Source organism: Agelaius phoeniceus, chromosome 1, assembly GCF_051311805.1.
Source record: "Agelaius phoeniceus isolate bAgePho1 chromosome 1, bAgePho1.hap1, whole genome shotgun sequence".
Taxonomy (NCBI): domain Eukaryota; kingdom Metazoa; phylum Chordata; class Aves; order Passeriformes; family Icteridae; genus Agelaius; species Agelaius phoeniceus.
In genome coordinates, this window is record NC_135265.1 from 47,624,802 (window position 1) to 47,650,329 (window position 25,528).

A 25,528-nucleotide genomic window follows, 5' to 3' on the forward strand; every position below is an offset into this window, starting at 1 on the left:
ATAATAGGAAGAGATCACAAAGAGATGTTGTGGCCAAAGGAAAACAATGTGAAGTTATTTAGTGTGCCACGTAAAAAGGTGACCCTTTGTGCTTATACAAGGTCTTTTATCAGTTGACAACATCAAACCACCCCAAGGATGTTGTGCTAATCTATTCCTTGCCATTCAGCTGTGATATGCATACAGCAACATCTGTTATTGGAAAAGATGTAAAGGGACCTACCACAGGACTAAAGTGAAATAAAATGACATTGTCCTTAGAAAGTAAAGTTATTGCCAGTGAAAACAACTGGTCTGTAAATATGAGGATGTTATATATTTGATCCAAAGCAATTCTGTTTATTCACAGTGCATATGTGTCAGTAAATCAAGGACAGGTAACCTTCATACATTAACACTTGTGTTACTTATTTGTCACAGTGATTTTTTAGGTAATTTCATATTGAGGGTCCACTGAGAGTAAATTTATTAAAACTCATGAAAATGTTGAGCAGAACTGTCGGGTCACTGAAGCAGCCAGTGACTTTGTCGTGGGGAAATACTCCTCTTTCAGGGGCACTGTTGGACTTACAGAAACAGGCTTGTCTGTGTTAAAGGGATCACTAATCCTTTCTCCTAGTTTTGAATAAAGGGCTCTCAATTACTCTAGAGTATGGGCATTAGGGCTCCTGATTACTTTGTCTGAGGTTTTTGCACCATTTCCAAGCTATTACCTCTTCTGCTGTGGAAAAGTTTCTGGGAAGCTAAGCCTGTATCTATCCTTTTCCTATAGACAGTTCATATTATGGTCCACAGAAAGAGCAACTAACATGAAGAGCACATTTTTCATTTCAGCCCTTCCTCTTTGCAAGAGGATTTATGCCTTTGTCCTCTCAGAAACAGGGAAGCAGGAAAGCCCCTGAACATGCATGGAACAGGGGGGCCTTGACCATGGATGCCCAAGGTTCATGCACAGATCACCTTCAGTGGAAAGCAGATGAACTGAGGGTGTGATTTTCAGAGTATGCCTTCCCTATACCTTGTCCCTGCCTTTTAATGATTCTGCTGAGAGCAGTAGATACTCAGCATTTCTGAATTCACATTGCTACACATGCAGAACCATCTAAACATTTTGCATATGGAGAAACCACCAACTTCAAATCTCTTGGCTCTTGCCAGTTATATTTTAGGCCTGTGCCAAATAGGCACATGTTCTGAATGAGCTAACTTGAAATATAGTGGTGACATCCACAGTAGCAGTTTCGTGTAGGGTCATGTTAGCAGCTTTGCTCCTTGTCATTGTGGTACTTCCACATAAGAAGAGACTGGGTGGTATGAACCATCCTTGAGGGATTTCCTAGCATGAAACTGCTCAGTTATGCTGCATCAGCCCTGTTCCTTTGGAGTGTCTTAAAGTCTGGCACTTAGTAGTGATGCTGCTGAGAAAACAGGCATATAGCTATTTTCACGCCTTCAAAGGAGGAAGAGGTAAGTCTGGAGGTAACCTGAAGAGAAGGCATCATCACTTTCCTGGAGGGACATGTGCTCATTGCCTACAGAATTCATACGCTTAACACTACTGTGATGATTGTTGGTAAAATTATTGAACTGTTACTTTCTAGGAATAAAAAGTTTTTGTCTTATATTGACACAAAATCATTGCAAAAATGGAGTTTGCCTTCCCCCATTATCATCTCAATCCTCTCTACCTGGCATTTCTTGGGTCTTCTCATCTCCCTGTTTCTGTGTGGTTCCCTGGTGCTCTGGAGGCTTCTCTGCATTAAAGTAGCACACCAAAAAAGAGATGAGCCCTTGGGATGTAACCTCAGGGATGCCTTTAACTTTCTTGCCATTTAGCACAAGTTGCTGTGGCATTGAATGCCATGTGACTGGAAAGTAAACAACTCCAACCCTCGGGCAGATATCTGCCAAAGCATTCCTTTCTTATTTGTTTTGTGGTTTTGTTCTGCAGGTCCTGTGTGACAGACATGTGTGAGTGTCCAATCCATAAAAACTGCTACTGTGAGTCATTCCTGGCATACGCCCGAGCCTGCCAGAGGGAAGGGCTGAAAGTCCAGTGGGTGCCGGAGCAGAACTGTGCAGGTAAGCATTTTGGGACTGCTTCTTTGTAAGCTGTTGCATAGGCTAATAGGCTGTGATCATACTATCCTTTTACTGGTGGAGCAGGATCAAAAATGATACAGGAGTTGTAGCAGCTTGGAAGTTCTTGCAAGTTTTTCTTTCAGGATATGTAAACTGTTGATTACAGAAAAAGTTTAAACTCCTTTGACCTCCTGTCAAAACATAGTTATATTTCTGGGGACAACATGCACATACAATTGCAGTAGGTTCAACAAGGAAAGAGGAGCAAATCTATTTAGTGCAAATATTAAAATGTAAACCTGCATTAATAATTGCATTTGGTCCATACTCACTGTGTGATTTGGACTGCATTAATTGCAAGTAGCTGTGAGTAATTGCCTCCATGAGCAGCAGTGGCCTGTGGCTATGGGCACTTGAACTAAAATGCAATATTGCAGATGAGTATTTCCCTTGATGATGGTCTCATTAATTTAGGACACTCTGTAATGGCATTGGTTTGCCTAGAAATGTATTCAGATTTATGTAAAGCAATTAACAGTAGTTGAAAAAAACCAACAAAGAATGAGAGGAGGATACTCAGTGCTGTTCTAAGAGGTATTACTCTGTGGTCCATTTTGGTAATTGTGTGTGGTTCAGGGTCTACTCTCTGAACTTCAATTTCCTTTTCTGTTGAAGGCATTTTAGCAGGGATGGGTGAGTGACAGAGAAAATTATGTTTGATTGACTGTTCCCAAAAGGTTCATTTTTTTCCTTACGAAGCAACAGGACAATCCAAACAGGGTATCACTAAGTGAAAACCCTATTCAAGGATGTGGTTTTGGACAGCACTAGTAATATATATAATTTTAATCTATCTATCATGATAGCTGATCCATGCAGAACATGAAGCAAGCATTGTGACTTTTTTTTTCCAAAGCACTTCAGACTGAGACCTCACTGTGGCAGATGCTGTAAAAAGAATAAAAACTTCTTGCTAGCAGCCCCTGCCTTAAGGAGTTTATACAAGTGTTGACATATCACGACTTAACTAATTGAGGCTTCATTTTGCAATTTTTTTTCTGGCATCTTACCAAAGAGAAGAAAATTTTCTGAGGCAAAACCAGTCCTTGAGAGAACATTATGAAGGAATTTAAACACACAGCCTCCATTAAAGCTAATGAAAGACATTTTTAAATCAGCATGAATTTTTTAATCTCTTCTAGAGAGAAAGGGGAAATCTTGTTAAGCAGAAAATGTAAATAAGCTGTATAAGGCTAAGTACCCTCAAAACACTTATTTAAGTATCCAATGTTAGATAAGTAGCACCATCTTCTAAGTAAATAATACAGTAACCATTAAATTAAAGTGCATCCACTGCTTTCCATCTGGTACCAGTGGCCAGCATCAAGATTTTAATCTTGAACAAACTTTTTTTCTCTCCAAAACAAGTAGTGCAATTATTGTGTCTCAATTACAGATAAAAGTTCATAGGTCGGAAACAAAATTTCTGTAATAAAACTTTAGCATTCTGTGACTTTCATTTCCTGCTTGACATTTCATAGCTGGCAGGATACTTGCACGAGTTGTGTTCTGATGAAAATGGAGTACACTTATTAGAAAGTCAGGTTTTAATTATACTTTTGTGTGTTTTAAAACTAGATCTTGTGTGGTTGCTAGTTGCTCTGCCCTAACTGCTGTAAGCTTAGCTCATCTTTATAATCTTCAGAAAACTTTTGTTGTCTGGAGGGCCAGCCAAATAGGATGCTCAGGAGGCTCAGGAATTGCATGTCCTGTCCCCTGCGTGCTCTTCTATCTCCCCCAGTGCAATAGCTTATCCTCCTCTTCATTATTCTGCAGAACACTGCTGCTCAAGGTTTGCTGTCCTATGAGGTTGGCTCATTAAAGGGAATGTCAGCTGTCATTTATTGGAGGAGTGAAAAGTGGAAGATAATGAGTAAGGAAAATGGTTAGGGTAGGTTGGTGAACATGGGAACTGAGAGGGTTAGGAAAAAGATATGGGTTGCCATGGAAAGTAGTGGGGAGTTAGACCTGTTAGGATGGGCATAGGAAAAAATATGGTTCTTGCAGGAGAAATTAAAAAGCCAGGACAGCCAGTATGAGGGAAAGAAGAAATAAAAAAAAAGTGATACATGCAAGAAGAAAAATAAAGGATAGAAGTGGAAGTTGTTTGAAAAGGAAAGGAGAAAGAAAAAAATTTATTTTTTTTTACCCAAGAAAGGCTAGACAAGACATTTATAAAGTACAATTAAGTAAACGGAAGTGCTAAAAGGCCTTGGGATATAGTAATTTAATGCTGCATTTCTCAGGATACCAAGAGAAAGAAGACTCAAGGATGGCAGAAGGCAATAACTCCCTGCCATGGGCATGACTACACATGCAAGAAAACAATGAGATAAGGGCTATAATATAGTGCAAAATGCACTGATGTGCTGACATGCTACAACAGTTTCATAAAATCTGAACAATTTTCTCTTTTCCTCTGTGATCAGTTGAAGTGGAGGAATATGAGCGTATATCTGATTTTGACTCCTCCTTTGGGTCCCTTTTCTGCTGGAGAATTTTATGGCATGTGTCACTCTTTTCCCCTGCTATATGTTGCTTTCCTTTGACTGCTTTATTGCCTGTGTAAATGTATCAGGAGGGCTATTCTGGCTTTTCAGTGGATACTTACTGAAAACTGAAAACTGAAAACATTAACATGAGTGTATCATGGGAAGGTCAGTGCTCAGATCCATCACCTTTAGCTCTGTTAGAAAGAGGTGTTGTGAATTGCAAGCACTATTAGTCAAATACCATTTGGAAGTCTTACAGAAGACTTCCAAACTGTGTAACACTGACAGAATAAGCCAGAACATTCACTGATGCTCAAATATTAGTTCAGAATTTTCAGTGAAATCAGATTTACCAGATATCATTAGCCAAGGGAATCCTTCAGCAGTTATGCTACATATTTTGGCTTTTTTATTTGGGGAATAAGATTTCCTCCTGAATAATTATAGCCATGTCTACAAAGACAGGCACAGAAGCCTCCTCTGTGAAACTGCCAAAGTGGCTGGACTAAACCAGGTCTAGTCTGCAAACTGTAGCCTTATTAGGCTGGGTTTATTAGCTTAGGCACAGTGCTGTATTTATGTGACTATATGGCTTCTGGACTGGAGCAGGCTATTATCCCGCCAGCTCAGAAAGTGGTCTGAGGAAGCTCACATCTGTCATGCCAAACACATGTTCTAGAAGAAGAGTGGAAAAATCCTGTTGGGACTGCTAATGTTTCAAAATACAGTACTATTAGTAACTTTTGTACATTGGACTTGGGTTTTGGATTTTTTTTTTGCTAGTATACTAAGGAAGTTATTAGTAACAGAGCTCAGTTCTTTGAGAGGAATTTGTCTCAGAAGAAGGGTGCAAAGACAACACTTCTGTTTTCCATGTTTACATGGTAGCGAATCACTTCAGCAGTTCCTGGGAAGCCTTCTGCAGAATGTCTTTATTTTTATATTTTAAGCTGTTGATGAAGTGGAATGTTGGATCAATCACACCACATGTTAACAACTGAATCGCTCAACAATAAAAGCCATCCAGGGAACTTAAACAGCAGCCATTGTACTTTTCTGATTTTTCCCTTGACAGCGTGTTAATAATGCCATTATGGGCTGCCTACAGCAGAAAATAGTCATCATATCTTCTACATGGCATCGTCTAAAGGATAAGGAGGTGTTCTGACATCCCACATGCATGTGTGGTAAAGCAGAAGGGGGAGTACTTACACATGCCATGGCTGCCGAGGGCAGGCTGTAATATGTTCTCATTTGCTCTGGAAAGGAGCCCTTAGCCAACTTTCCTTAAACCCACCAGCTGAGGAACCAAACAGAGCTCAGGTGAAAGGAATGGGCCAGCTATTATGCACTTGAGCTCTGTGGGATGAAACCTGTGCAGCCTTAAAGCTGAAGCTTGTATTGCCTTCTGTATGGAAACTACATGAGCTGAAGTCTAATGTTTGTTTTTGGTTGGTCAATTAGCGATCCTACAAAGGGAAGCTCATTTTCAGAGAGGAAGGATAAAAGCTTCTAATAAACATCTCCTGTAAGATAATTCACATTGTGTATGGACAATCACTAACTATCCTTGAATGTCCTGGTCTACCTTTCTAATCTCTTACTACATTGTTTGCAAAGCACTGAGAAGATCTGCACAGTTTCGTTTCCCCTCTTACAAAGATTGAAACTCTATTCTTAACCCACTAAGTAAGCATAGAGTTTCCTGGGAATCAAAGATTTTATTCTATGCTTAATATTGCTTGCATGTTTTTTTCCCACCTTATGAATTTCATGTTTAATTTAATTTAATTTTTTTTTTAGTTTTTCCTTTTTTTTGTTCCTTCTTAAGTATGCATGGAAGTTATCACGCAGAGCAAGACAGAAATGTAAAGTTGGAAAAATATTCTCAAAAGATCTATGCTCAAAAACTGAATAAGCTATCTTGAACATAGTTGACAGACAGATATTTGTTTCCAGCCTATTCTAAAACAATGTTTAATTAAAGATGTCTCAGAGAGTTTCTAGGTAGGTTGCTCTTGGTGATTTCTATTGCTTAAGGATAGAAGATTGGGGTTTTTCTCCCCTGATATCTAATATCCAACTAATATTCAGCATTTGATTCTCTGTAACACCAGGATAATTTGCCTCTGTGCTATCTTTTTTTTTTTTTTTACAATTTTGGGTTTTTTATTAATATCTGTATCCTGAGAATTACGTATACATAAATTCCATAAAATGCACAAGTAAAACTTGAAAGAAGCTGATGCTTTTTTGAAGATCCCTTAATGGTGAAAAGGAACCCCTTAAATTTATATATCTTAGCAATAAGACTTCCATTCTCTTTGATACACTTATATATGTTTAATCAATTTATTTCTGTTTTCTCTTTATGAATAATAGCAGTGCTGTAATGACTCTGTAGGCCAGTTCTCAAAACAAAATAGTGTTTTCTGTCCATAAGAAAATTTTCGCTTAAAAAATATTGACCTTCAGTCTCTCTCAAAGTTGAAGAAATCTTCCTAATACAATCACACCTTTCTGAAAATAGCATGAGATGATTCTGGATGCTCGAGAGTCCCTTACCACCTATGAACTATTTTATCAGTCTCTGTTTTTGCCGTCAGCACAGCTGTTAAAAAGAATAACAGACTTTTATTTGCCATTGAACTGTGTATTATTCTCCATACTAAAAAGGCAGGATATAAAATGTTGAGAGTTTCAATATTGATCTGAAGGGGTTTTAGTGCTTTTAGCTGAGTCTTCAGTGATCTTTTATGCTGAAAATACATTGAACTGTCAGCTCCATAAATTAGTGAATAGATACTGGAATCATTAAGTACAAGAGCCCTCACTGTCAGTGATCCCTTAAAACAGTGTGGATACAATTGATTTTTAATTTTTGTTTGTTTGTTTATTTGTTTGTTTTAGAAATGGTGCTTCTGGATAAAAACATTGATTTAGTTTGCTGCAATATTAAATATAGAAAATATGATCTTAGAGTCAGAAATTCTAATGGGGTGAATGACTCTTCTTTCTCTTCCTCTTTCTGTAGGAATGGAACTGATAATAAAACTGTCTTTGTAAATGTTTCAGAAATCTTTGATAAAAGGCATTGTAATGAATAAACAGTTTTAATCCTTTAATATGAAGTGTACATCTGCATATAGATAGAAACCTTGCCAAAGCCTTATATACCATTGGTTGTGTTAAAATTCTCAAAAACTTCAATAATGCTGTGGATTTGATACTTTTGATAAGGAATTTTGCTACTTTTATATTTATTATGTGATATAGTGGAATCGTTTTACAAGTAATTTTTTCCTCTAGGTAATCGTCATGCTAAAATGTGCTTTTTGATATTTGCAGTAGAAACTAAGCAAACAGATAAGTAAATTTCCTTGTGGTGCTGTGTGTAATATGCATAATTTATTCCCTTTATCTCTTTTCAGCAACCCAGTGTAAACACGGTGCAGTTTATGATACCTGTGGTCCGGGATGTGTCAAAACATGTGACAACTGGAATGAAATTGGACCATGCAACAAGCCCTGCGTTGCAGGGTGTCACTGCCCTGCGAATTTAGTTCTTCACAGAGGAAGATGCATCAAGCCAGTCCTGTGCCCGCAGCGGTGACATTCATTCTTTTTCCATGGACACTAGTGTGGGTGGTCACTGACTCCCCCGATGCTCACAGCCAGTGAAGGACTCCAGCTGTTTGTGTGCAGATTCTGCAAAGTACATGTCTGCTCACAGAGTGTAAATATGCTCCTCTGTGTGCATTTGTGTGTCTCTAAGTACACACACGTGGCACCTAGAAAGATATATATAAATGTATACTGTGTGTATTTGGACACGTGTGTCCATACACGAGTGCCCTAAACGTAAGTACAACCCATATATTTATATATATGTCCACATGCAAATACACATAATTTCTATATACCATAGAAGGATGAATTATAATATGTATATTTTTTGCTATAAAGTTTATGTATTATTATTTCTAGGACCCAGATCTGTAAGTCATTGTATAAATAAACCAGGTGTTTTTAATATAATATTGTGGCATGAAAAGATTGGATGACTTTGCCGTTGCATAAGTTTGTCGTTACCAAGGAAACTTTTCTAGGGCCACAGCACTGCCAGGCTGGATTAGTTTCAACACAGAACCTGGATTTACAGTTGTACAGGAAACACATTTCTCTGGAGATGGAGGATTTATCTAGGAATATTTCATGCGTACCTTAGAGCTGCATAGTGATTGGTGACAGTGCTTAATCAGGCAGAGAAAGCTGGGGATTGGCTTTTATGCTTTACTGAAATAACTGTGCAAAATGATTTCCAAAGCTGGTTGGACAATGGCCAGGATAGAGATATTTCTTTCTGGAACGGCACCAAAGAGTCGGGGCCAGATTTTCATAAGTGTTAGGCACCCAACAGCTCACTTTGAAAATCTGACCACTTCCCATTTCATATCCTAATGCCCCATCTCTGTTGTGTTTGGCAGTAGCTGTGAATACACAATGAGGAGCTTGAAGAAAATATTCATGTGCATATTAGCCCCTTAAATATGTTTGAAACGCCTAGGTTTGTTTCATGTCTCCCCCAAATATTATGCAAAAACAAATCCCACGCTGAAACATTTTATTTCAGTGTGCCTTAAAACATTAAATAATGCCAGGCTTAGTAACTCATTTAATTTATCAGCATAGCTTAGAAGAAAGACAAATTCACCCCACCGAAAACCAGTAGAGAATGTGGGAATGTCAAATGCTAATTGGAGAACTGCATTTTATTTCCTTAGTGGTCTTTTGGTTGAGGTTTATGAACATGTGGGCTCTGTGAAGTTTGCATGACTTTTGAAGTCTCCCAGGGGAGAAGCAATAATATGGGATTTCATAAGAAACGGATAAAAAAGCCGTGCAACTTTCTCAAGCCTGAAGGGACAGGGGGCTATTTTTCTTCACTGGAAAAGGCTCTTTTAGAGCCTGATGGAATGGTCTCTGGAGATGATAGAAATCTTTGTGCATCTGATTTAGGTTTATAATGAAGTAATATCTTCCCACACAGCTACTTCCATCATGCCTTGCATTGAAATTGCACATTGTAATGCTTTGAACAACTTTCTCCTTTAATTCTTTTCTTTTGAGGAAGTTAAGCAGGGCCCGAGTTTACAGTAAGTGAGTGGGTAAACACACTTGGGTTATACAACCTTTCTGTGATCCCACCCTGGAGGAAGATGCTGAGTGAACCTGGTTAACTTAGGCACCACACTATCCAAAATGCTGTACCACCACAGTGTTAAAAAGAGCTGGGCATATAATGCCAAGAGTGTTCCATGGATGTTCATCCAAATCTTAAATAAACTCAGCTTGATCTTTTTATGTCCCTTTTGTGTTTGTTTTCTTGTAACAATCAAATAATTCAGTTTAACTGGCAAGAGAGGGTTTTGAAGACTCATACACAAGTGGACTGGGAAGCAGAATTGAAAATGTGCAGATCCCATCAGAGCAGGAAACTAGAAGAGTTTTATGTGGCTCATGTGCTAATTGAATGGCAAAGTTGAAATTTAGAACAATTGCAGTGGGCTGAAGGAGTTAAAATATAAAATAGCAGTCATTAAAATAATTTCAAGTGTCAGTCAGACCAAAGAGCTTTTCAGCCTGCGAGCTTTCAGTGCTAAGATATGGGGTCTAAACCATTTAAAAGAATATTTGCCTACCTTTAGTTTAGGGCATATTGTAATTACTTACTGCTTGATGTTTCCAAAATAAAAATACAGGCAACGTGAATTGCATACATGAATGGTGTATACATCTCTCTTTCTCTCTTCTTCAGACGTACAGAGGTGAGTGAAAGGTGAAGGGAGAGCCCTCCAGCTCTCTCAGTCCACTGATCACATTTAAGCAGTGCTTAATTGATTCTAGGTGAAGAGGTGACTCAGTCTTTCTGTAGGATGAACTCTATTTCTTTTTTTAGGTCTTAAAATGATTCAGTTTGAAACCTGACCAGGTAATCTCAAAATGAGGACTCATTCCTTGGTTTAAGTTTTTCATGTCTGCCTAATTAAGACTAGACTGATGCTTTTAAGTTTAGTGATGTAGACTGAGGAAGAGAAAATGGTTTTACCTCTAAGCCAAATGGTTGTGTCCTTATGGTGTTGTAGAGCTTTTTCCTCCAAAATCCACAGTTTTCAAGGCAAGATTAAGTGCTATAATCTGTCTGCTCAGTTCACATGTACCATCTAAGAACAGGTTGTTCCACTCTTCTGGAAATTTCCCCCAGATTTTCACTTGGCAGAAGTTTTACATCTGTATCTGTGGTTTCCTTGCACCTAACTGAACTATTGAGACGCTATCAGGCCCAGTTGGGCCTGTTGCACTCCACTATTCTCTGTTTCTCTCTCTTTCAAGGCCATTCAAAAGTTGAAAGTCTAGCCCAATACCATCAATACCATTATTATCACTGGCCTCACAAAGTTTGGGTTGAAGCCCATCTTTCTCCTTCTGTCTTTCCTCATGGAATATTGCCCTTAGCATGCTAGAGCTGGAAGTTTCCTTTATATCACTGGGGATTTATTTTTTATGAAATTAACTGCTAATCCACTATTAGTATGCTAAATGTGTTTAATGTGGAATAATTTTTAAAATAATAATATAACATTGGTAATTCATATGGCATATGGTGTATTCACTATGCAAAACTGATGGTGGTGTAAATTTTGATCTTGATAATGCTTATGTCAATCAGTGTATATAACTTTGTGCCAATTTGTAAGGTGAAATATATTTGAAGGAGCAGAGGTTCCAATCAAAGAATGATCTGAAAGTGAAGTCTGAGAGTAGTCCAATGTACAAACTTCTGTAGTCCAATGGAGAGAGTCAAGTAGAGACCTGGTCAACATTTCCACAATTAATCTGCTGTGTGTTCTCTGGCAAGTCATTTAATATTCTAATTTCATTGGGGAAACAAGGCTCTGGATTTGTGCATCTTTTTAAAGTTTATGGATGGAAAATGTTCTAAAATGACATATCAGGGTAATGTCAGCTGATATTTTACCAATCTACTCAGGTCTGCTTTACATCAAGTTGTCCCATCTCTCCCAAATCATCATCACTTGGAAGTCAGCTTTTAGTTGGCATATGTGGAGGTCAAATGTATTTACTTCCTTCTCATGTATTTGTGTCTTTTAGTTGTGTCTACTTTTCTATATTGAGTTTTTTAAATCATGGAGACAAGCCATAGCCAAACAGAACAATTTGAGTTGTAGCCCAAGAGTCCTGCATCTTCCAAGAACACTTTTCTTCTATAGAGTAAGGTTGGTTGAACTTATACAAAACAAACAAACAAACAAACAAGCAAAACCACCAAACAAACAGCAACAACAAAAAGAAATAAAAAAGAAAATATTCTTATTGTCTGACCCAAATGTGAACCCATCCCCCCATCCCTGTATCACACAAGTAGTTTTCAGCAGATAACCTAAAAGAAGTAAGTTCTCATATTTTCTGCTTTTTTTGAACACAGGATTCAAATACAGTTTGACACTGCCTGGCTTCTCACTGACAGAACCTGACAGTTGCAATGGCTGGACTGATCTTGAACAACTGTGTAGGGGTACAGCAGTTTGCTTTTTTTTTGCCTTCATCAAAAGTGGATAAGGTGATATCAGAGCTAACAGGTATGATAATAATAACAACATTTTCAGCTGGACAGACCGGAAAGACAGTCAGTCAACAGCATTTAGCACTGAAGTGGTAAGGTGTTCTACTATTTCAGGAACAGTTCCAGCTAAAGGATATTATTGTGCCATGATCTCAGTATCTGACAAAGAGGAACTTTATGTTACATAACACTGATCAAATGCTTGTCCTTCTGTCCTAGATTTTATCATTTTTAGAAAGCCCTGTGGCAAGAGAGACGTTTCTGCTCCCTTACAGAACCATTTCTAGTCCACCTCCGCAAATGTTTCGGGACAAAGGCCTTACTGTGCTGCCATAGTAGTATATTCCTTTTCTCTGTGTTAAAAAGTTGTTGCACAGATTGATATTTCTACGCAAAATAAGTGTGACACATCAGCATCAGAATTTCTCAAAACAAAATAAGGTTCTCCTCCTGTCAACATAAGGTAACTCTTAATCCCTCACATGCCCATGGCAAAAAACCACCCCACCAACCACTCAAAATCCCAATCCAATGGCAGTGTAGTCATGTGTTGAGATCTGATTGGAATAGATACATTGTTAGGTGTAGAATCCATAATTAAAATAAGATTATGAGTCTATTCCTACTTTTCTCATAACTGTTACATCTCCTTTGAAGAAGTCACCAAAGGGAAGGAAAGGGATTTTATTTCCAGGGTTGGAAATTTCCTAGCACATATTTCCTAGCACAGCAAACCTGCCTTGATTTCTTCCAGGATTTATATTTTAGTGAACACACATTGCCACAACTGTCAGAACAAAACCTACAAATGCGCTTTATAACTGGACTTGTTCCTGGCCTTGAGATAAAATTGCAAATTCTCCTCACTGCTGAGAGAGCATAAGTAATTTTTTTTGCAGCAACATTACTCACCATCAAGGACCATTTTAGAAACTGCAAGTGATGTTAAATATGACATGTAGCATTTGCTATTTGCATGACTTTACCCTTTTCGTGGCGAGTTGAATTAATGCTAGCCCTGCACACAGGAGGAAGCTGGCTCTAATGGGGTGCATATGTGTGGTGGGAGAGTGATGGCATGATATAATTATCATTATCACTGATAGCACTTTCTATTTCCCTCAGTGATGCTTATACCTGGGCATCAATATAGTTTTGCACATGAAAGTGAATTGATGGGAATGTAGGAAATTCCTGTCCAGACAGACCCACCTTTTTTTTCCTTATCCAGCGGTGAAGAAATGCTTCAAAGCACACTTCAAAGAATGTTTGTAAGCCTCATAATGGACAGCTCTGCAACAACCTGCTCATAGTGGCAATTTAGCTTTATATTCTGGCAGTAAGTGGTTGGTACTTTAATGACCCAATCGTTCAAAGCACTTATCTGTGCTCAAACTTTGAATAACCTCCTTTGCTTCAATGAGGCAACATGCATGCTGACTTCTAACCACAGGCTTAAATGGTTTCCTGGGCCAGGGCCAAAGAGTTCAGCATCTGGCAGGATCAAATATTAAACCTTGTGATATTTTGTATTTCTTCATTATTTCTACACATAGGTCTATTTTATGATCGTGCTGCTATCTACTGCCAGAAAATCATAGCAGTTAAGGCTTTTTGAAGGCTTTTGTTTTGGGTCTTTAGAAGATTGGGGAATTTCTTTCTATTGATTTCCTATGTCAACGTAGTAATTTCTTCCATAACTTTGCAATTTTCTACTATATTTTGTTTGCTGTTATTGTTAAAACAAAGGGATGTAGTGGTCCTGATTTTTTTTTTTCTTTTGTACTGGTAAAAGTGGGGAACAATTTCAGTGAATTAACTGTTTCTAGCTATACTAGTTTTAAACTGGGTTGAGTGCACACTAACACTGTCCTGACTTTATAGCTGTGGAGGTAATCCACAGTCCTGGTGTGGCTCCTCTCAGTTGTTAGACCTCCAGTTGCTGTAGTTCATTATAAAACTTTGATAACACTGTATTAGAATAAAAGCATCTGTAGCCCAAATCAGTATAAATAATTTGCTACAAGAGTTTGTAAATGATGAAGAAAAAAATAATTTCTTTTCTTATTTTGACAATAGTTTGTATAAGTTGTATTAATAAAGAAAAGGAAATTATGGCTGTAGAAAGTAATGAATAAAACGTAATTAAGAAGATTAATATTTTTTTCAATATTTAGTGCAAGTTTTCAGCTTCTTTAACAAGTATCCCTGAATGGCTTTCAAAACCCACAGAAAAAACTTGATTGGGCTCTACAGAATATGAATCAAAACTCAGAAGTAGATATGTGCTGATGCAGTTCTGCAGTTAAAATTTCACTGTGTCTTGAAGGAACTGAAATAAATGAGTAGAGTTTGGAGCAAATATATTATCCCATCTTAGACATCTGAATGTTTTCTAGTTTGGAGTGTAAATATGCAGGTGTTTGAACTCCACCATGCTGAATATACAGCCCTGACTTTCTTCATATTGATATGCATCAGGGATAACTTTAGTGGAACTCGTAGGGTAGTATCTATATCAAATGACATGTTTGGGGTTTTTTTATTTGTTCATTTCATTTAAATGGTACCCTGCAAGTTATGAAGGGGAAGAGAAGCTGTAGGGAGAATTGCAGAGTGTATCACATTTATTAGAAGCCACTAATCTATGGGTGGGTTACATTACATATTTTATATGAAATTTATGGAGAATGCTCTGTAGTGTCAAGAGCATTACTGCAGAATGTTTACATCTTAGTGTTTAGAATTGCTTTGCTTACTTGTGCTAAATTTTTAATAGATCTCACCTGAGGTGCGTTAAGGTAAAATGATACCTATTTAAAATTTTACTAAATTTTTTTCTTCATCAGTATGTCTCAGTTTATATCTTTGTTGAATTTAAATTTGTTATGTAGTTTAATGTCTCACAAAATTGCAAACTGTGCAGTAACCTTCCCATGGCTTGTCTTTGAGTATCCATACAGTTTTTGTAAGAATATTGTACTAATACAATTTTGTAAAAGTAGAATTGTGATGAGTATGTTTGTAAAGACACTATTTATTCCTCTATAAACAGAATATTTATTATCTTTATGCAGATAAATATTGATGCCTTGTTATTTCATAGCTCTCAGCAAAACTTGTTATGATTTGCAAAGTCTGACTCAGAAAAGCAGCACGTCCCATACAATGGTTGATACTGTGTTCTCCTAAGAATTTAAATACTCTTATTTCTTGGGATGGGAGGAAGGAGCCATGCAAACTCTTTTCCTTTACTTTCACCTGTGATTAGAGAGATGGAATTTTGAGACCCTTGGTTCAGATGGTGAGCCATTTATGTGGTACTGCTAGTTCAAGTTACTTCACTGCTATTTGTCTTTGTTTTCTCACTGGTGAAGCAGAAAGGATGATGCTTTACAAAAATCACAGGAGCTTTCGGAAAGAAATCCACTGATCTGTGTTTGAGCAAAGCTCCTGTTAATGCCCATTGGGCTCCAGATCAGTCCTTACAATAGTCAACTATTTTTATGCTTTTTTCTTTGCCAAGAGCAGCCTGTTCTGCTTCTGAAAGTGTAAATAGGTCATGACCCCAAACAGCCAGGACTGAGAGCAAACCTTGCTCTACCCTGGGCAAGAACACTTTCTTTGATGTGTTTCTTCCTCCTGGAAGGAGGAGATGAGAGGATGAGGAGAGCACAGAAGGTAAGAGATTTGGAACTTTCCTGGAAATTCATAGGACTACTATGCTGCATCCTCTGTAGCTGTGGGAGTCCTTGCTCAGTCTGTACTAACTAAATTCATGTGAAGCCCCCAGTGACAGGCTGCTTCAATATCACAAGACACTGAATGTTCATCTTGGGATGTGCAGGCTGGTCCCTTCAGACTTTGTTCCATTACTGAGGTGTGAGGGCAATGCAGACATGGCAAGGGCAGTACTTCAAAGGCTCTGTGATCAGGCCCTGCATGCTCCTTGTGCTTGGTGATGACTCACATGGTCACACAAAACTTCTACCCCAGAATAACCCCTCAGTGGTCACAGTGATTACATATTATTTTCCCCACCCATTTGGGATGCAGCCTCTTCACCAAAAATGCTGCAGTATTAATTCTCATTCAAAATAATGTGCATCTATGGATTTTATCCCCACTTCTCTCTTTCCAGGCTTCACTTGGCTCCTGGTGAGATCAAGCATATAAACAATCAACATTTTGTCTCTGCCCAATGTAGAGCTTTACACTCTGACCTTTTGCAGAACACTTGCACTGTTAGTGGAGGCAAAGTGTGGGTGTCATGGGCACCTCTAGCAGAGCTCTTGTGGCTCCTCCACTTCTGCTGTCTTGTTCATTTGGGCAGCCTGTGCCTTGCACATCACAGCAGTAATCCTTTCCTCCCTCCTGTGTGACCTTTTCTGAGCTGAGCAGACACCCAGTGGGCAGACACTCTTTTTTTTTTTCATAAAAACGCTCAAAGAGGAAAATCTTATTTAAGAAAAGTATGGAAGAACATGGAGAAAAAGAAAAAAGTGTGTCTGTTTTCCATTTAAACAGTCTCTAGATTTATTTATTTCAGGCTATTTGCTTAATTCAGGCTAATAATTGGAGTACTTTTCTTCATCATTTACAGTTCATCATCAATAGAACTTTAATGTTTGAGAGTATTGGTAATAATTGTTTTTCTAATTCAACCATACTGACACACTAATAATCCTCATTTAGGATTTTTAGCTGGTGCATAATTTCTGTTTTTATGATTGTGTCCTGTGGTTAGCACATGTTAAATTTGCCCTAGAAAGACAATGCTATGTCTTCAGTTGTATTCATCCTGTTTTATTTAATAGATCTGGAAATCAGGCTCAACATCACTGTTATTTCCCCATCTCCTTCCAGTGTTCGGTTAGTTGACACAGTGTTTTGTAATGCAGTTTCTCCCCAGGTGTCTATCCCAGTCTGTGGTCTGCATATAACTTTACATGGATAGATAATGAATTTCTAGGACTAGATAAATACTGTTTTAACATTCTAGAGGTGAAATAATTTATTAGAGAGTTGACAAAATTTAAATAATTTATGGGTTTTTTTAAAAGATGGAAAGAGAGTAGCAATTTTGGTTGCTATTTTCTGAATGTACAGCAGATGGTGCTTAACAAATATGCTTTACAACCAATGTCTGAAAACAGCTAAGCCTAGCAACTTGAATTCTAATGATACTTCCCAGTCTTTTCAAAGAATGGATTTTGAGTGGAAGGCCCCCAACAGGATTGACTTACATTAATCTACACAATCTGCACAATGTTTGAATGAAGGGCACATAACAACAGCTCTTCAAAAAACTTCTCTTGTGTGCTATGAGGAACTATATATTTGGAAAGGAATTAGGCATTAGCAGGATTATTGATCTTGATCATTGCCCTTTTCCTCCAGGCTCATCATAGTTCACTTAACTAATGGGAAGGATCCAAGCCCCCAAATACTACTTTCCACATGGACAAAAAGAAATGAAGAAAATGGTGTGACGAGACCTAGTCTGATGTCCCCAAACTCTCATTCACACACCTGTCAATGAGAGAAGATACTTTTTCTTCTGTTACCAACAGATGATCTTGTGCTGTGGTTCTGGGTAAGCCTTTCCTAGTGTGGGTGGGACCTGTCTCAGGACTAAGCAAGAATTTGCATCACTGTTTCCACTCTTGGTGTCTTATTAGCAAGATAATGAAGTTGCTGCATCTCTGAGGTGCTGTTTACATTCTGCAATGTCAAAACCTCAGGATTTATCTCAAATAAGGCAGCTGTCATGATAAAGAAACACAAGCTATCATGAGCCAAGGGAATAATATGAAGGGGGGCAATGAGTCAGAAAGCTAAAGAGAATTTAATGACATGCTTAGTAAAGCATTTTAACTAATCGTTATTATTTTTAGGCCTGTTTTTTTCTTCCAAAAGAATAATAATTTCTTTTTAAATGTGCATTTTTAAAATTACTGATTAAAGGGCTCACAATTAATGTCTCAGAGAGGGAAATTCCTCCTGCACAAACACTTATAAGGTATGAACAGCAGGAATACAAACATTTACACCAGTCTATAGCACTGGTATATCAACCCCAACCTTGTTGGGTGAGTTCTGAAGCCTGAAGGGTACTTGGCTGCAGACTGTGGGCTGTAGTGACAGCCAGCCAGCCATGCAAAACCCATTGGGAAGACATTTCATGCTCACATAATCAACCTAAAATCTCTGGAGTTACTCTAATTTTCAGATGCCCTGCTTGCCTGCTAAATAAGCAGTTATGCCATAGTGCTGCCCCAATTTCTTTATAGAGTCAAAGCTTGATTCCCTACTAGAACTAAGGCTGTCCATAGGAAAATGATAGATCTTATGTGCAGCTGTGGGGGATGCAGTCCATATCCTTGCCTACAGAAGTTTTAAAGGCAAGCCAGCCTTTAAGTCAAGTTAATGCAGCTGCAGGCCAAGTGCCGGTGTTAAGACTCCTTTAAGAGCTTAAGCACATGAGTTGGGTGCTTTTCCAACACATCTGCATAGGGATGCACATGATGACCTGCCAGTTGGACTTGAATGTAGAAGTCCCACATCTGCAGTAGATTTACTAGGATTCAAACCCACAGTGATTTCAAATACAGACCTGATCAGATTAACTTTGAAAAATACGTGGTACCATGAGACATTATGAATCATACCTACTAGTCCATATGGGGAAGAAAAAGCATCAGCTTTGCTGTTTAAAACAAGCCAGAATCCAGGTTTTAGCACAAAGGTGAGTGGTCCATTAATGACTCAGATCTCCTGAGACCTGAGTGGAAAAGCTGCCATCAATTCAGCAAAGAGGCTGAAGATCTACCGGGACCTTACATGTGCAAGCCCTGTGAAGGGGCCCTTGTTCCTTGCTCCGGGGCAGAGGAGGGAATGAGAATTCATCTCTCTGGCATATGAGGCACGATTGTTTATGGGCAATGGGAAATGATGTGAATTTATCTGAGGTGTTGCCAAACAGAAATGGCCAAATTCTCTCTGAAACCTTTATAATACCAGACAATTAAAGGAGCCTCTGTTTCCTGATCCTAAGAACATTTCTTAGAGGAGTAAGCGATTGCAGCCAAGATTGCTGGGAGCCTGTGTGCAGCTGAGTGTCTGTTTAAGCACCATCTGCAGCTGTTGGCCCACCTTCCCCTTTTGTTTAGATTTCTATTCTCCACAGGCTGCTGTGAGCAGATCACAGTGCTGCTGAGGCAATAATCAATACTGCTCTTATTTTAACTCTCTTGCCACTGAGAAAGCCAAATCTAATATTGAAGTTTCTAAAAACAAACTTGGGCAAGAGACTCCATTGTTTAAGTTGCTACTTCATTGCAATTACAAAGCTGTAGGAAAAAGATTAATTGATATATTAATCTGTCACAAATTTACAGCATCTACTCCCCTTTCATCAGTCCCATTTTGTAGAGTACTGGGTAAATGCCAAAGCAGACTGTAAAAGAAATATTTTATAGGCTTCAGAAAGGAACTGTGATTTACCCAGTCCTGAAAAGGGTGCACTCCCAGGCATGGAGTCAGGTCAGCCCAAGTGTGTGTGCACATGTGTGTTGCATGTGTACCTTCAGTTGGGATGGGGGAAGGCAGAGAAGCAGGATTGCTGTGACTGTATCATATGATGTAGGATGCATTGTCCATTTTCATGGTGAAGGCTGTTTCTCTTTCTTCCTCAAATCAGGATATTCCTTTTTGGTATGGAGAATTGCAATGTTTCCCTACTGTGAGTACTTGAGCCAAAATCCTCCTGGCTACTTCTGTCCCTACCACAGTCAGTAATGTCTTCCTGAGAGCTGAACAGAAATGTAGATTTGGCTCTCCACAAACCTCCTTCAAGGGATGGTTAATACTAAAATAACATTAGAAAAACCACTAAGCAAATCCCTGAAGGAGCTAAAAGGAACAAATTTTACTGCTGAATCTACTAGTACCTGTTCAGAAATTGTATTCTAATATTTCATATTTAGGAAATTTCAAAGCTGCCATCCATCTAAAGGGAGGTGTATTCAGCACCAGTTTCCAGCGGCGGGGGGTGGGGGGGGAAAGAAAAAGAATTGAAAATGGAACCAAGGTAGTTTGCAGCATCAATTCTAGTCTAAAACTTGCCCCCTTAGCCAGGGAAGAGTCTGCCCAGCCACAGTGAGAGAGGAAGAGCTTGGCTGCAGGTGCAATTTAGAAAGGTATAAAAGGTGTCCTGTTAGTTACAAGATTGGTCTCTATAATGCTTGCCTAAATGTAGCTAGAGTTCACAAGTTTACCCTATTTTCTCAAAAGTGGAAATGGTAATGTGGAGTTGAGGGTAATAAGGGTGTTCTCAAGAGCAGAAGGTATTGTGCCATATAATTTAATGTTTTAAGAGCTGCTGTTTCTTGTCCTTGGGTTTCACTATCACTGTGAACTGCACCAAGCAAACACAAAGAAAGCGACTTACATCAGGGAAGGTAAGTAAGTGTAAACTCCAGAAGACTTGGAGATGTATGACAGAAATAAATTCTTACATCTACTTTTAACACTGAACTGGCTCTTGGAGCGTCCTGTAAGGCTGCAGGGAGCTGCAATCCAACCTACATCCAAGTTCAGCTCTCAGTGGCACTGAAAGGGACTTTTAGTTAATTGGGACATTTAGTTAATGCCATGTACTTTTTATACAGAGGAAAAAGTAAAAGGGACATTTAGTTAATGCCACATAGTTTTTCTACAGAGAAAAGAGAAAGTCAATTACACATCTTTGTTTAATTTCTCTTTGATCAACAGAAATCCCTGTCCCCAGGCACAGAGTGGAATGGTTAAGGTCTGAGCAGAAACTCTGTGGTAGGTCCTTTCAAACAGGCAGCAAGGAAAGGCACTGGGGCACTGGCTTCATTGTGGTTGTGTGTGACTGGAATCTGAAAGTGAGTGAACAGCAAGCAAAGGCAATGTGGGAGCAAGACTGAAGAGAAATCTTGACTGAATTGTGTTTAAAATAAAAACTGCTTTCTGCTGCGTGTGTTTGTAAACAAGACTACAGAATTGAAAACAGCAACTCCTTACTCCAGTCAGAAGAACATGTCTTACACAAGCAATTTCCAAGAAGATTCCTGTTGTGGCTAACTGCTTATGGATTAGTGCTTACAAAAGCAGGTGTTTAGATTAGATGTTTAGTAGCATAAATTCACATAATATGTTTCTCACACAGCTCCAGTGAAATACAAGATACTGTACCAGCCTGTATCAGCTGACACATTCCTTTGGCTCCTCTCACTGGTAGCCAGCAAACCATCTAGGGCCCTGTCTACATCTCATAGGTGCACCTGCCCTGTCAAAACAATGATCTTCTTCCTGGAAGGTGTACATTATGATCCCGAATCATTAGAAGAACAATAGATCCAGGGATCTGATGTTTCACGTGTCTCCTACAACTCTCCCAAGCACAGGGCTTCCCTTCAAGAGGAAAGGAAAACTTGTTCTTTATTTTTTGGAGTGGTCTCTCATCAGCTCCCATTGCTCATTGACTGCTGTGGCTGTGTTTGGGGTTTACTGGCTGTGATTCAGTTTACTGACTGCTTTGTGCCAGTGCTCTATGGAAAGACCCTGAAGAAATGTGTCCAGACCCTTCATTTGTGGTGATCTATAAGCAGGACAAAGAATAGGATAGAAACAGATGTCTTTAAGATAACTTTCCAGAAAAAAAAAAAGGCCTACAGTTTTGAGAAAAGTCAGAGTTACTTGTCAAATAATCTATTTGCATAAATCAGTAATATTGACTCCTCCTGACATTTCCTGACTTAAGGAACTGGATTCCATTTGGAAGGAAAACAGATACAAATCCATCTTTAAAGCAGCCCAAACAACAAAGCTGAATCTGGACACTTGTCTGATGAAAACTTAATTGAAAAATCCATCTTATACTGCTGTGGGACTGATTCTACAGAGGTTCTATAGGCAGCTCTGAATCAGAATCAGGAAATTTAGGTCCTGCTCCAAAGCTGCTCTCTTTACATGTCCCTTCAGCTATACCACACACATGCAAAGTGCAAACCTCAGGTTATTCTCAAACCTGAGCTCTTGACTAAAAATGTTAACCTAATAACTATTTTATGTATATATACTATTCTATATCAAATTCATTCATTCTTGTATTGTGGTACTTCCCACATTCATCTACTTAAACTCCTGAGGCTCTTCTAGACAGTCCAGAAAGTCTAATTCTAGACAGATTAGTGAAAAAGGGGACAAAAGCTTTTCACAATTGAGGGAAATTCCATGAGAAGAGATTCCTGAAAATTTATTACAAGCAATGTCTAAAACCTAGGAAAATGCCAAGTGTTCATCTCCAGAGACGAATGAAAAAAACTATTAGAGTGATATGAAATATTGACTACAAACACTTTGTAAATATATTTCCTCCTGTAATTGTATGGGCAAGCTTAACTGAAGCTCTACACAACAGCTACATTTTTTGTAGGAATTTGTAACAATGCTCTATTGATAAATTACCTATACCAAGAGGAAATAAACCAGAATAATTTTCAGTTGAAGCATAAGCCACTGATAGTGGGTTACTAAAAAGCTTTATACATTGTTTATAGCATTTAAAACAAAAAAATTCAAGTTTTTTTTTTTTGTTATTTTGAAGACAAGTAGCTTTGTAAATTACTCTTTGCAGATTGTCTTCATTGTCTGTAAACAAGAATTTCATAGTCACGCATTTGATTATACAAATAATTTGATTAGAATGGAGTTAAAATGAATTTCTAAAATACAGTTCCTTCATGAATTTGATTTTAAGGTTTCCTTTACTCACTGTACAGAATGAATAACAGAAATAAAATTTTAGATGGGTAATTTAGATGAAGATTTTATCTATATAAACTGCCTTTATTGGATGTAAAGTATCAAAATTTTCCTCTGAATAATAAAAGGCCATTTAAGTTATTCATAAACCAATTAGTTCTTAACAAGTGGTAATTGTCAAGGGGAAAAAATTGCAATAACTCCTAACAGATTAAGGTTTAACCTTTGCAGGGTTTTTTGAGAAATTTCTTAATTCACAAAAGATGAGTAGATAAAGAGATTTTGCTTTGAAGACAGTAAGCTGGGGTAATCTATTTTGAGGTCTCTATTTTCAGCTGTACATCAGGTGTGTAAGTGTTTTTGTTTGAGGAATGTTGGGCCTGGATGGCCACGTCTCCAGGAGCAGCAGCTCCCAGCTTGGGAAGTGTTTCACTTCAGGGATTCTTTCAGCAGACAAAGGGATGCTACAGGCAGCACAGCAAATCAGGAGGGCTCTGAAGGTAGGTAGGAGCTGTCAGCAGAGCTGCCTGGTGTCTGTGTGAGTCAGATGGGGTGTGCACATCTCCCTCTGTCAGATGGAACCAGCGGCGATGCCCGGCCGCGTGTCCAGAAACATCCACCCAGAGCAACAACAGGGGCACCTACTGCTGGTGGCTTCATACAAGGCAGACTGTGTTTCCACTGTCTCTTCACACAGAACTCCTTCTCCCTGCTGTGCCAAGATTTGCCTTTTTTCTCCCCACCTGCCCTCAGAGTTAAAATTCATCTCCTCTCTTGATTATTGCCATCTGTTTTGTTGCAATCTCCATCAGGGTGTGCAGAATAATTACCAGGCTCATTTTCTGCTGGTCTGATAATAACAGTGGTTTCTCCCAGCATGCTGAGGATTCCTCTGTCCTGTGGAGTTCAACTGCTTCTGTTTGAAGGCCCTGGCAAGAAATTAATGAAGCCTCCGTTACTGAAGTTTTCAGCTGGAGTGAATATTTTTAAAATTCTGATCATGCTGAATGAAACTCAGTGTTTTCTCTGAAAGTTTTTTCTCTTCTATTTCCCTGTGTATTTAGAGGCCTCTTGGTCAACTTTTCCATCTGCCTTTGTGTGTTTCTGCTGCTGGTAATGGTTGAAATTTGGAGCTTGAGTGGATGCCTCAGAGGGAAGAAGACTGAGCCTCTTTCTAGAGAATATTATTGCAGTTTTAGTTTGGAGTGTTTTGACCAACAGTTGTAAAACTTCCAGCTACAGCACATGTTGATTTTCATTCAGCTCAGGGTCACTGGGAATATGTATGATGATGTTCTCCTCCTTAAGGGGGAAAAGAAAGGATTTTGGGATACAGAAGGGCAAGTTTTGCGTAAGTGCTTCTGTGGAGGTGAAAGGGTATTACAGCATTTCAATGTGACTCATTTTATCAGTCAAAAGCTGCTAGGAATAGCAAAATGTCTGAAATAAAGGGGGAAAATGGTTTCCAGAATGAAAACAGAACATTTCTTCTACACTGTCCCCATTTGATACAAAGTTGTTGGAATATGTGCAGTTGGTGTGTACATATGTAGCACGTAGCATAAAACAAGGATTCCATAAAAATACTGCAGCACCTATATATTAAACCATATATTAACTCAGCATGGTTACAAGAATACAAGAAATTCATAGTCTGAAATTACACTTAATTTGCAATAGGCAAAGAAGGACCCAGTATGGCCTATTTAACTTGGTGCAGAATAAATTTTAATTTTGGATTAATCTCTCTGGGAATAGTGTTTTAATTCTCTCTAGCATCTGTGATTTGCATTAATATATGCAAAGCATTGTAACAGCATATTCTACCCAAAAGCAGTTCTCTTCAAAACTCAATTCTCCATTTTGAGAAAGGGAATTATCTTTTGTTTTAATAAAAATCCCTGAACTTATTTTTTAACCCACAGTAATCTAGATTTTACAGCAAAATGCACAAAACATCTAGAAATATCAATTTGAGAAGTTTTCATTTTGCCTGTTATTAAACTGGATAATTCCTTCACAATGTATGCATATATGCTGGTTACACTGGAGTGTTACTGAGAGTATCTATGTGTGTATCCATAGGTCTATATAACTATTTTCTACTTATTCTGTGCAAATGGCACATCATGCTATTCTTTCCTTTAGTAAATCTGATTTTTCAATCCTGAGTTTGCTACTCAGCCTATTTAGGACAATTTCCTGCTGATTTCACTGAGAGTTTTGCTCAGTTACATCTGAATAGGAAGTTAATGGTGCCCTCAAATTCTGAGTGACTGCGACTTTTTCTTGTGGGCTTCAGAGACCGATATCCTAATGTACTCAGCACTGGTGAGGCTGCACCTCAGCTCCTGTGTCCAGTTCTGGGTCCCTCACTACAAGAAGGACATTGAGGTGCTGGAGTGTGTTCAGAGAAGGGAGCTGCTAAAGGGTATGGGGCACAGTTTGGATCAAG

General features: G+C 38.5%; 1 protein-coding gene across 5 annotated transcripts in view; it reads left to right on the forward strand.

Annotated features, from left to right (window-relative positions):
- The window catches only part of BMPER (BMP binding endothelial regulator), a 147,958-nt gene extending 137,960 nt beyond the window's left edge, over nt 1–9,998 (forward strand). For all 5 annotated transcript variants that reach the window (XM_077178303.1, XM_077178318.1, XM_054629502.2 and 2 more), the window contains 2 exons: nt 1,952–2,082; nt 8,066–9,998. In XM_077178303.1, the coding sequence (XP_077034418.1) occupies nt 1,952–2,082; nt 8,066–8,247 (313 nt within the window). In that variant the 3' untranslated portion in view covers nt 8,248–9,998. The remainder of the gene's footprint in view (nt 1–1,951; nt 2,083–8,065) is intronic.
- Nucleotides 9,999–25,528: the final 15,530 nt, after the last annotated feature.